The following is an 11,931-nucleotide window of genomic DNA, read 5'->3' as shown; positions in this document are numbered from 1 at the left end:
TGCTTCTGAGCTAGATGGCCGCTTGTTTACCTTCAAGCCTTTAAGACCCCAGACGCTATACTTTTTGATAGCCGCCGCCACCTACTTTTATGAACCTCTCAAAGCTGCCACTTAGGACAGAACCTAAAGACAACATGGTCTCTACCTGGAGTGTCAATTTGCACAACAGTGATCTTTCACTGTCGTAATACCCATCACCAAATAGAATCTCAGTGCTTGTTTATTGAAAAACATAAATGGAAGAATTAGATGTAAGCTTTTTATGTCCTCAATAACAGTCCTGACCACTGTAGATTATTATGCCACGTACTCGGCACTTGAACCTTGTGGTCATCCCAACAAACCCTACATGGAGCCCCATATCCTGTGAGGGAGGTACTCTTGTTAGCTATAGTTTACAGATAAAGATGTTAAAGGTATAACAAAATTGTCCATGATCAGCTAGGTAATAAAGAACAAAACTGAGATTCTAACATAGAACTTCAAAACCCATACTCTTCATAGACATAAATTCTAAGCTTCACAATAGTCAAAATTATTTCATATCTTAGCACACATACAACACATTTGAAGTAGAAACTATACCCCAGAAATGGGTGTGGGGAAAAGATAGACTTTTGAACCAAATGGTGCTGGAATCACTGGATTTCCTGTATGCCAAAAAAAATAGGCAGGCGGGCAGTGGGCATAGAGGGTTGGAGGCAGACTTTGAAGCTGGGTCCCCTGATTCCCTTGCTGTGACTTTCCCTGGGTGCCTTGTTGGTTTACAGTCCTGTGTTACTGCCACTCCCATGCCCTGAGAATCACAATTCCTGTGGAAATGGTAGAGGCTGAACATATGTGAGTGGGTTAAAGACCCCAGAAAACGATAAGGAACATTGGAGACACATTGAGGGTCAGTCCTTGACTTTGAGTGTTGTATGGCAAGGAGGGTGAGTCTGCCACAGCGCTTGGCGTCACCGTCAGGCAACAAACCTGGGAGTCAATGGCTAGCTGGCCTTTGTAACTCTGGTCATTCAGGTCCCTCACTTGTTCACTCTCACAAAGGGCCAGAGAGCAGCTGCAGGCTGCCCTGTTACGCTCGTGTTCCTTTGAACTTTTCCATGTACATTCTTACAGTCAATCCTGACTCCTCCAGTCTGAATCTAATTCAAGTCTAAATTCCTGTAGGAAGGTCAATGTGATTCACTCCTTGCTGTAACTCCAGCCCCAAGTGGGAACTTGTGGAAATGCTGTGGATTTTGCCAGCTTTGTGGCCCTAAGCACTCATCTGTCTCCCTCCTGTGCCCACCTGTAGGTTGGAGAGACCATTGGCATCAGTGAGGAGATTATGGGCCTGACCATCCTGGCTGCTGGCACTTCCATCCCTGATCTGATCACCAGCGTCATCGTGGCCCGGAAGGGGCTGGGGGACATGGCCGTGTCCAGCTCTGTGGGAAGCAATATTTTCGACATCACGGTAGGGTGAGTAGAGATACTTCTCTCAAGGTGTGAGGGCGTTCCACTTCTGCACACATCTCCCTAGAAGTGGCCTGTGGAGACAGAACCAGGCTCTCTGGGCCCCAAATCAACCATTGAAAGGAAAGTACCATGCAGGTTCCCAGACGTTCTTTTCCTTTTCCAGAGAATTTGCTGAAGAAGAAGATCATCCGTAGGCAGGCAGAGCAGTCTCTGACTGGTGCACTTGGCTATCACACTCAGCTGCTAACGTAGAGGCTAGATGTTTGAGTCCTGCCAGGGGTGCCTGACAGAAAGCCCTAGAAGTCTCCTTCTGAGCAAGCCAGCAAACGCCTATGGGAGAGAGGGAAAAACTCTTGAAAAGGTTCCCATACCACAAAAAACATCAATGGCTACCTGGAGTGGGAAGGGATGGGAAGTGGTAGGTGAGAGCAGGCGTGAGAAGCCTGTTTTCTTATCGAGCACCATTCAGATATTGACATCATTCATGCCCCATCCTGGTCAAACATTGAATTGACTCGGCTCTACTGTGATGGCTGTAACTGCCGCTCTGTGGTGAGGTGTGTGATGTTAGTTGGCATTGATTTCTTGGGTCTTATATGGTCAGACTTTCCCCAGCCCTGTGCTAGAGGGGAGACCATACCCCACAAGAAGATTTTCTAAGTTGTTGAATGCAGGTAATAATGATCTGTAGACCCCCTACCTAATTCACAGAGAAAACAAACCACTAGAAAAGTTAAGCCCTATGGAGCGCAGGTCTACTCTGCTACACATGGGATCACAATGAGTTGGAATTGATTCAACGGTAACTGGTTAGTCGGGCAGAAACACCCACAGGGTTCCCTAGAGGCTGGCTACAAGTCAGACTGGCCTGACTCGATGGCGGTGAGTTTGGGGTTGGGCTCCAAAGGTATTGGCTACACGGGATGCATCTTCAGATGTGACAGAGAGGCCCTGGTTGTTTCGCTCTTATTGGCTTGATGTCTTAAATTTAAGTCCCCAGCAGCCTCAGATGAGTCTTGAGAGGAAAAGCAGCTTAAGCCAAGATGAGGCCCAGCACAAATACCCGCTCGCCTTCTCTGGGAAATGCTGGTGGAGCTATCCTGGGTGTTTTAAGAGTCAGAAGAAGAGATCTTTCCTTCCATTGACAGAAACAAGTCCTTGCCAGGAATCATCTGGAACGTGGGTTAGATGGGGGGGGAGAACCCGTATCTCCACCATAAGCAACCAGAATCTGCAGTTCGCCAAGAGGCAGCCTGCAGAGGCAGGAGAGCTGAATGCTAGCCTTCCCAAAGTGTCTACTTTCTCACGGGACGTTTGCAATGGTACCCTATTTCTACACCCACGTGTTCATCCCCAAACAAACACATGATTATAGCTCTTCCTTTTCCTACCGTGTCTGCTGTGTGCACTGGACATACATATGTCTCCTTTTAAGCAACACACCGATGCGAGGCGGTTCAGTCACCGTCCTCATTTTCCAGTAAGGACCCTCGAAGCTACGGCGTCCACACCAGTCCTAAAGGATGCCTGGGTTGCCCCCTCGATCCAGGAGCTAGAATGACACCTGAGTCCCACCCAACATAGGGAGCCCTCCCCCACCCCCTCCCCGTGAGCACCTTCTTCCGCCGCCCTCATCTCTCTCCCCTTGTTTCGCTCCCGCTAGGCTCCCCCTGCCCTGGCTTCTGTACACCATCATCCACAGGTTCCAGCCAGTGGCCGTGAGCAGCAACGGCCTCTTCTGCGCCATCGTCCTCCTCTTCATCATGCTGCTCTTCGTCATCCTCTCCATCGCCCTCTGCAAATGGCGGATGAACAAAGTGCTGGGCTTCATCATGTTCGGCCTCTACTTTGTGTTCCTGGTGGTCAGCGTCCTTCTAGAAGACAGAATCCTCACGTGCCCTGTCTCCATCTAGCAGGAAAAGCCATACCTGGGAGCAGGAGCCTGGATGGCCCCTTCCCGCGCTGGACTCCAGGCTCCTGGGCCTCTTGAGAAGAGGCAGCTGGCTCACCGCTCTGAGGGGTTCAAGTGTCTCTCCCCAAAGGCAGATTTGAGGAGCGATGGATTACACTGGGCCCATGCAGTCTCCAGGCTACTTTCACGCCTGCGGACTGGAACGGCTTCCTGTAAGAGACACAGAGAACCGTCAACTGGGGGCTTCCCGCCATTCACCACTGACAGGTACTCCTCGCTGGCCGGAGGTACACTCACTGTAAGGCAGGCCACGGCAGAGGCGCTATACGTAATATACATATTATAAATACGTACACACAGAACCCACCCCTGCCTGTTCCTGTCCTATGCCTCCCCTTGCACACCTATAGATTAATATATACCTGTAGACAGACACAAAGGAAGAAAAAATTATATACATAAATATATAATTTTATATAAATATATAAGTACAACTGCATCTTTTCAGGGATAGCTCTAGTATATTTATAGTACCTATTTGAAGAGGGGCATCAACCTTCAGTCTGGGCTTTACTGTTAGCACGAGAGTGATCTAGTGCAATGAAGAGATGGAGGCAGCATTGCTGTGCCCTTCAGCTCCCTTGGACTTACCTGGCTATTGCATGATAAAGCTGAGGTTTGGGGAAAATACTAGGTTACAGGGTAGGGCTTGATGTGGAGGCTTCAAGTTGAATTCTCCAAAATCTTCCCACAAGCCAAGCAGGGCAGATGATCTCCACCCCCACCCCCCCAGGGGGCACTGTTCGAAACCTACAGAGTTACCTGGGACAGAACAGAGTTAAAGCCCAGACCACTTTGAGGGCTGACGGAGGGTGACCAGGGTGGTAGTGGTTTTGTTTGGGTTTTCCCCTTATCTTGCCCCAGCATGCAAGTAGAAAATATGACTGCGAGCCAAATTAGTGCTATCCTCGGACAGGAACACTATATCAACTGATCCTGTGCTGTTCTGATGCATGTCCCACTATCATCAACAGAAGGGGGCAGATTTTGCTGTGATTCTCATCTCGATGTACTTTGATGCTCAGGGCTCACATATAGTTCATATGGCCACCAAGCAGCCCAGTTGTTTGATAAGGAATCTCATCCAGTAGTTGGGGCGCAATAGGACTTGCCGCCCAGTGGAATGCAAGAGCTTGGTCCTTCAAACCATGGTCATGCAGCACGGTCATAAAGGGCTCCAGTGGCAGAAGAGATCGTCCGTTCTCTGGTCGAGCTCAGTGAACTATGATGGGGACTGTTTGTTTGGAAAGGCAGTGTGCACACAGCGCATCCCAGGAAGGGTTCTGAGTCCTGGGTGAGGTCCTGCCCAGTCCAGCCCTTGGCTAAGGCAGCATCTCTCGTTCTATCTGGAGCGCATCTAGGACTCTTTTTAGCCTATAATGATTAGGCTCGACAGCTGCTTTAACTAGGTTCCAGCCCATCTCGCTTCCTGATTTTGCTCAGCGTGACCTAAGAGGCTGTGTTTCGGCCGTTCAGTAACCCTGCGTGCTCCCTTCTCTGATTTTGCAGCTCTGTGCCAGCAGAGAATAAGCCAGCAGAAGGGGTGGGTAGGGGCTGAAGGGAGAAGCAAATTCAGTTTGTTTTAAGAAGATGGAAGACTTTTGGTTGTCACAAGTCATGCTTACATTTCAATCCCTTGAAAGACAACGCCAGAAGCTTGGTCTAGAGAAGAAAGCACTGAGATTAAGAGCTTATTAAAATTGAAAACCATGTGCTCCGCTAAAGACATTGCTCATGAATAAAAGCAATGGCCCATTACCCTGGAACTAACACCATATGTGAGCCTGTCTCCCGTCTGTTCTGAGGTCGCCTAAGACTCCCACCACAGGGGGTCCAGGGAGTCCGGGTGCAAGGGGGGCCTGACCACCGCAGGTCATGCTGGCTGTTCCTTCCACATGGCTTCAGCTTCTGCCCAGATGAACAGGCAGTGCCCGGCACAGCCCTTTACACAAAAGCAAAGCACTTCTAAGTAGAGGCCCCCTGGAGGAAACAAGAAATCAAGAAGCCAGCTGACCTGCAAGTCGCTCCAACTCTGCCAAGTCCGGTTTGCCAATGTGTGCTAGAATCCTGCATCTCGTTCTTCATCTCATCCCAAAACGAGGTGGGGAGGTGTGCTCATCCTTAAGGAAAGAGAAGGCGTGAGGGAACGTGACTGGAAAGCTCACTTTTTCCTGCGTGTTACTTGAAGGGGAGCACAGCTGGTTATCATAGGATGGGGGAGGGGGCTTCAGAAAGTTCATGAGAAAAAGGAGATTTTCCCCTCCCCTCCAATATTAATGATTGGTTTGCTATTTGAAACAAAAAAATAGGTTTGAATTGGTAACTGACAAATTGCAGCTAGACTAGGTAGGACAAGTGAGGTCATTTCTTCTTGCTCTGCTACTTCCTGGTCCTCCCTTTTGTTCCCCCCACCCCACCCCCAGCCCCGCCACTTGCCATTCATTTCTTGCTCAAGGTGGAGATGAATCCAAAAAGCCCTGGAGCAGTTTCTTCCCAGAGGCTGTGGAAATGACCTTAAGGAAATGACCATTGATGAAAAGTTGCATTTGAGAAGACCAGGTCCCAAGCTCAGCTCCCCTCTCAATGCTGTGCACTGATTAGGACCGACCGCCATGCTCCCTTGCTAACTGGGATCCAGGCTTCTCTTCTGACTCCCCCTCATGCATGTGTCTGTGTGCACGGGGTTATGGGTTTGGTTAGAATGCATCCAGAGAGAAGTGTATAAAATCCAGTGGGTCTTTTAAAGCATTCAAATCATTGACTTCGTTACTGACATTTTAAAAAAGAACTTTCTAGAGCTCAGTCTCCAGCGTAAATTATCTCCAGCTGCTTTTCTGCATGCCTGTGAATATACATATATAAATATCCATATCTCTATATGAGGTCTACATGTACACGCAATAGCACCTACGTCATCATTCTCTGACCCAATCACATACAGGATTCAAAAGCAAGGAGCATCAAGTTTTCCAAAGCCAAGAATGTCATGAACAGCTAGAAGCAAAGGCAACATCTCTTCCTGATCCCACGGGGTTGCTTTGACCTGTGTTCACATACTTGCAAACATACACAGATATATTCGAGTTTTCATGCCCAAGGAATATAGATCTACAGCCTTAAGGAAATGACCAGCCATATCATATCCCTCATGCTACAGGAGCCCTGGTGGTCTAGTGGTTAGGTGTTAGGCTGCCATCTGAATGGTCAGCAGTTCAGAACCACCAGTAGCTCAGCGGGAGAAAGACTGGACTTTCTACTCCCGTAAACAGTTAACAATTTCGGAAATCCACAGGGCTCACACTGAGTCAGCCTTGACTCTGCGACAGTGAGTTAGTCGAATATCCCTCAGGCTAATGTTGACACGAAGAATACACATCAGAAGAGGACAGGAGAAAACCGAGACCATCGATCCTATCTTCACGTCCTGGGAACAGTGTGTACAATAATAGCAAACACTCAAGAGCCACCTCTTGACTGTTGCACCCACATGGTTCTACTTTCCCCCAGCAAACCAAGTGGCTTTGCTTGCTTCTCCTCCCCTTTGACCCTAGGCAGCCTCAGGACAGGAGAGCAACTTGACTTAAGCCAAGAATGCCCAACTAGAACCTTCTAAATTGCATCTGAAAATGCCCATGCTGAACCCCCTCCCCAGCCCGCCCCCAAGCTGCCCTTTGAGCCTGAGCAGTTCCTGATGAACTGAAGCTGGGAGCCAGGTGGCGTATGTGAAACTTCCCAGAGCATTAACTGAGTCAGGCAGTGACAGACCACGGCACATGTTCAAGGACGGGGAGAAGTCTATCACTCTGCAGAAGCCACAGAACATCCTCAAAGCCTTACCCACAAGCATATGTCAAGAAGGAAGGAATGGTTCCTATTTCAGGGGAAATGCTTTGTAAGGCTTCTAACCAGTGTCACTTAATGGAGACGATTATCATTTATTTCATAGGACAGACATGATTCAGGTGGTTTGAAGGCCTTTCTACAAAACACAGCTGCCTCACTGACTAGAGATTTGATAGTATTATTGTACATCCCCTCCTAGGCGGGAGAAAGCTGGCTGACTTCCCAACACTGGTCTTACGTAACAAGGTCTGGCCAGCATGAACCATGCAGAAGCTGCATTTTTTTACATACCCTTCTGTTGTGCTTGCCTTTTAAGAAGTCCTACGACAGTGCCGGTTCACGTGTATCTTGTTTTCCTGATGAGCCCTGTATTTTCGTGCAAGACATTCGGAAGGAACCAGCACCGTTTCCAGTTGGCTCCTTGGCATTGGCATAGCCTCTTGCCTTCTCTATGACCCTATCCACTTGGCTTTATTTCTAACCCTCCTCCCAGTTTTCACGTTCAAGGTGAACCCTCGTGCTTAGTCCCCTGCAAGGTTCTCAACCACCAACGACCCAGCCGCTCACCCTTCATTGTTACATGGCAAGTTCAATGAACATCTTCTCGATCTCCACACAAAAAACTCAAAAAGACTACATCCCTGCCCCCAATAACTTAAGTGTTGTGTCATTGGCTACTTCTTGGGCAAATCCTTCTAAAGACTATTCACAGACCTTGAAGACAGTAAGCCTGGGCAGACCCTTGTCCTCTGGTGAGAAGTCTGAGTAGGGGGCACAACCTTGACCCGAGACCCTGGTGAGTTCAAACTCAAGAGCTTTGCTTTTAACACTTTCAGAACCAAAATATGTTCTGCTTCGGATTTTTTATGAAACCATATGCTTTTCCATGATGGAAAACATTTTGAACGAAACTGGAAGAAAATGTTTTAAGGATTCGGAATTTTGATGCAATTAGTGGGACACTGATGTCCCAGGGTTTCTGATGCTGAGGTTGGTGGAAAGAGGCCAATTTCTTCCGAATCATGCAATTATACAGGCTCCCACTAGAGGGCAGCGTACACTAAAATTAGGATACCTGCTTCCTGCTAAACCCCAAGGGCAGAAAGGGTAGAATCATAGTTCCTGAAGGGTCAGAATGGGGGAGACATGACTAAAAGTCATTTAGACACACTGGTCCTGCACTTGTCTGCATTCGATTTATCAAAGGAATATATATTTTACCTTTTAGTAGGGAAAAAAGGCAAATGTTTGGACTTGGCTTATGAACCAGTATTGCAGTGCGTTTACTTCCGTGTGTGGTAGGTTAGATAGGAATGAGAATGTTGCCGATTCATGTCCTGGCCTGGAAAATGTGGGTTGTTTGTGGCTCCTCCAATGCTGGACGTTTGCTCTTGTGTTCTCACATGTTGAGTTGCATCTCCCTTTACGATGGATCCAGGAGCCCCGGGGCCTGGAGACTGGCACTTCTCTAGGGCCCTCAGCCAACAGCCACCACAAAAAGTAATCCATAAATCCGACTCGGAAAAAACACGTCACACACACTCAGAAAAAGAAAAAATGCAAATGAAGTCTGAATAACTGAATAAATCAATTGTAAGGGTCAAATGGCAGGCATGCATGCGAGTAAATAATTCCTTATCGTTTAATTAAACGAATCTCCAGTTCTTCTCAGCAGGATGAACTTGAAGGACGATGGATATGCCTTTTGGGTTTTTTAATTTTTTTAATATTGCACTTTATAGTACTTCATAAGAGACAACTGTCTTGATAAAAGCCATAAAATACCAGTAATACCTATATTCAGGGTTTCTGAATATAGTCTGTCAATAAGCAGTCCACGGGTCATTCCTGTTTTGTGTAGTTTGTTGTAAATTGGCATTTTATCTGTTTTGGTTTTTTATTGCAAACAATTACTGTTCTGGGCAATCTCAATCGACTGACAACTTGTCCTGTGATACAGTTGTTTGAAACTCAAGGGGAATTATTCATTCACCAAAGCATTCTTCATTTCTTTGACCGTCATTACACAGTTCCTTCGTGACATAGCAGGGCTGATGCCACAATGAGAAGAGTTATTTTTTGAAGAATCCATTTGTGTCGTAAAGCCAGGTATCACCCATGCAGAGAGAGAAATGGATTGATTGTGTACACCTGAGAAATTTAGGATGTGTTTGAGTTTTTAGATGAGTCCATGATGAGTCTATGGAGATTCTTTATAAAAATGGCAAATAGAGACAAACTGCTTACCAGTGTAACCTCTGATGCCTAACAGAACCTGTTAACTCACCAGAGACGGTGAGTCAGCAGCAGGCTGCTTCTGACACGCATTGGTGACTCCTCCCCTTTCGACCACAAAGACAGTCTGTGACTGCTCACATATTAGACTGCTCACACGCATACACACACAGGCATGCACACGACTGAAAATGCCCGTTCCTCCTCATCCCAACTTTTAATTCAGCTTGAATGAAATCTAAAATCATGACTAAACGGCACACACTCAGTTGCCTTGAAGTATCCACCCGAACGGGTTATCTGAACCACACAGTAACGCATGTTAAATTGAATAACCCTGGCAAATTGTGTGCTGAGATGGTCATTTACCTTACAGGAAGGTTGCTTGGCCTTGAACAGGTGGTCTTCCCTTTTAGAGGCTGTTTTGTGGTCTGAGAGTCTCTCCAAAGGGCGGGGACCCCATCTGGAAGATGCCTCTGCTGGTGGAACCCTGAACCCAAGTCTATTTGCACCATGGCTGTGAACCCTCTGAGGTTCTTTCTCCCCACATGTGAAAAAGCTACAGAACCCGCAGCTTTCCCACGAGAGCAATCTCGAGACTCAGAGAGCCGTTGCTGCCGGCAACCTTAGCTGTCTGCTCATTGTTCGAGCAGAGAACGTGTTCAAACACTGATGCCCACCCAGAGACATGCCATGCCCTCACGCGTGCACATGGGACCTTGGGACCAGTTGCATTTGAAACCGCAGGCTGCTATTTTGATAAAGGATCTTCATAGGATTGGACATCATCTTCTTTGATTGCCTCCATTTTTATGATTATTATTTTTCATCATTTTATGGGGGGCTCGTACAGCTCTTATCAATATCCATCCATCCATGGTGTCAGTTTGCCTCCATTTCAAAGAAGGTTATTTAGCCTCTCTTGACCCCCTGCAAGAATCCAGTTGATACACTACCACACGATTTTATGTATTCTTTTTTGGGGGGGTTCATTTTGTGTGTGTTGTTTATTACACGCAATCTTCACTGGGGGATGAGCTGTGTGAAGGTGCTGCGTTCGCTCGTTCTCCGGGAAGATGTCTGTACGTAGACTGGGCGCGGTATTTACTTGTACCTAGGCTGTCCGGACGATGTGGTTCCCTCTGGAAAAGGGTGCTTCTTCACTGTGTCCACGTTACACTCACCACAACCTTTGTGCTTCGACTACTGGTAATCAGCTCATAGAATATCACGCTGTGTAACCGAGTCTTCTCAGTGTGGAAAAAATAATAGTAATAAACGTATCGACTCAAAAAGGTATGTGGTTGTGTCTGGGTTTTTTTTCATAACCGTGACCTGCAGCGAATCAAGACCCTCGGGGTCTCAAGAAAGAAGCACATCACCGTGGAAGTGTGATGCCCGGGATTTCAAGGTAACTGATAGGCAAGAAGGAGGAACTGTCATTATGTCGGTGGTGGTTGGCCTCAGTCAGCCCCAATTCAAGGTGGCCCCATGCAGATGGAAAAACACATCCAGTCCTGAGCTACGCCAAGGATCGGCTTGGGAGTGGAGAGGCCCGCAGTACCGAGGGTTTTCCAAAGTAGCTCCCCAGACCCTTCTTTGTCGTCTGTCTTGGTCTGGAAGTTTCACTGAAATCAGTTCAGCATCAGAGCTCACCACACAAGCCTTCAGTAATGGTCAGAGGGCTGCAGGGGGTGGCTAAGTGTGGGGTGCACTGGCCAGGAATCTACTGAGGGTCTACAGAAGCTGAGAATTCTAGCACTGAGACCCCCCCAAACCCAAACCAAACCCACTGCCATTATTGACCTTGTAGCAGCCCTCCAGGACACAGTAGAACTGCCTGGAAGTGTCCGTCGTTACAGAAACAGGCTGCCACATCATTCTCCAAACCACCAACCATTCAGCAATCAGCCACCAGGCTCTGCTCACCATCTATGCCCCCTTATTGATCGTTGTAACTAATGCCACCTATTGAGTGCTTAAAGATACAGCACTTGGGCTTTTTAAATTCTTATTGTGTAAACAAATGTTATTAATCAAGGAAACAAATCAAAACTAAGACTACTCAAGTTGACCAATTAAATCACATCAACCCCATAAGGAAATACCAGCTAAGACTAATGAAATTAAATTCCAAAAGAAAAGACATTAATTCCAACATCATTGAAGTAATAACTAGAACCCTGCAAATAGGGGAAACATAAACATCAGTGCGAACACCTTAATTTGGAGGCAAGTGTGAGTGTGCTGAAACCTGATGAGTCACAGAACATGAAGGGTGTCTTAGTCTTTGGGTGCCTTAGGTCAGAGACCATCACCACTGACTTGATCCAAGTACTGACTAGTTCTATTACCCAGTGTGATTCTCCGCTGCCTGTTCTGGGTTCTATTACCCAGTGTGATTCTCCGCTGCCTGTTCT

General features: G+C 47.3%; 1 protein-coding gene across 3 annotated transcripts in view; it reads left to right on the top strand.

Annotated features, from left to right (window-relative positions):
• The window catches only part of SLC24A2 (solute carrier family 24 member 2), a 273,697-nt gene extending 267,519 nt beyond the window's left edge, over positions 1-6,178 (top strand). For all 3 annotated transcript variants that reach the window (XM_045289183.1, XM_045289181.1, XM_045289182.1), the window contains 2 exons: positions 1,298-1,464; positions 3,125-6,178. In XM_045289183.1, coding sequence (XP_045145118.1) covers positions 1,298-1,464; positions 3,125-3,374 — 417 coding nt within the window. In that variant the 3' untranslated portion in view covers positions 3,375-6,178. The remainder of the gene's footprint in view (positions 1-1,297; positions 1,465-3,124) is intronic.
• The last annotated feature ends 5,753 nt before the right edge of the window (positions 6,179-11,931 follow it).

The sequence above is a fragment of the Echinops telfairi genome, unplaced genomic scaffold (genome assembly GCF_000313985.2).
Source record: "Echinops telfairi isolate 266 unplaced genomic scaffold, ASM31398v2 ScPeMD7_25;HRSCAF=90, whole genome shotgun sequence".
Taxonomy (NCBI): Eukaryota; Metazoa; Chordata; class Mammalia; order Afrosoricida; family Tenrecidae; genus Echinops; species Echinops telfairi.
This window is presented reverse-complemented; position numbering and strand designations above follow the sequence as displayed.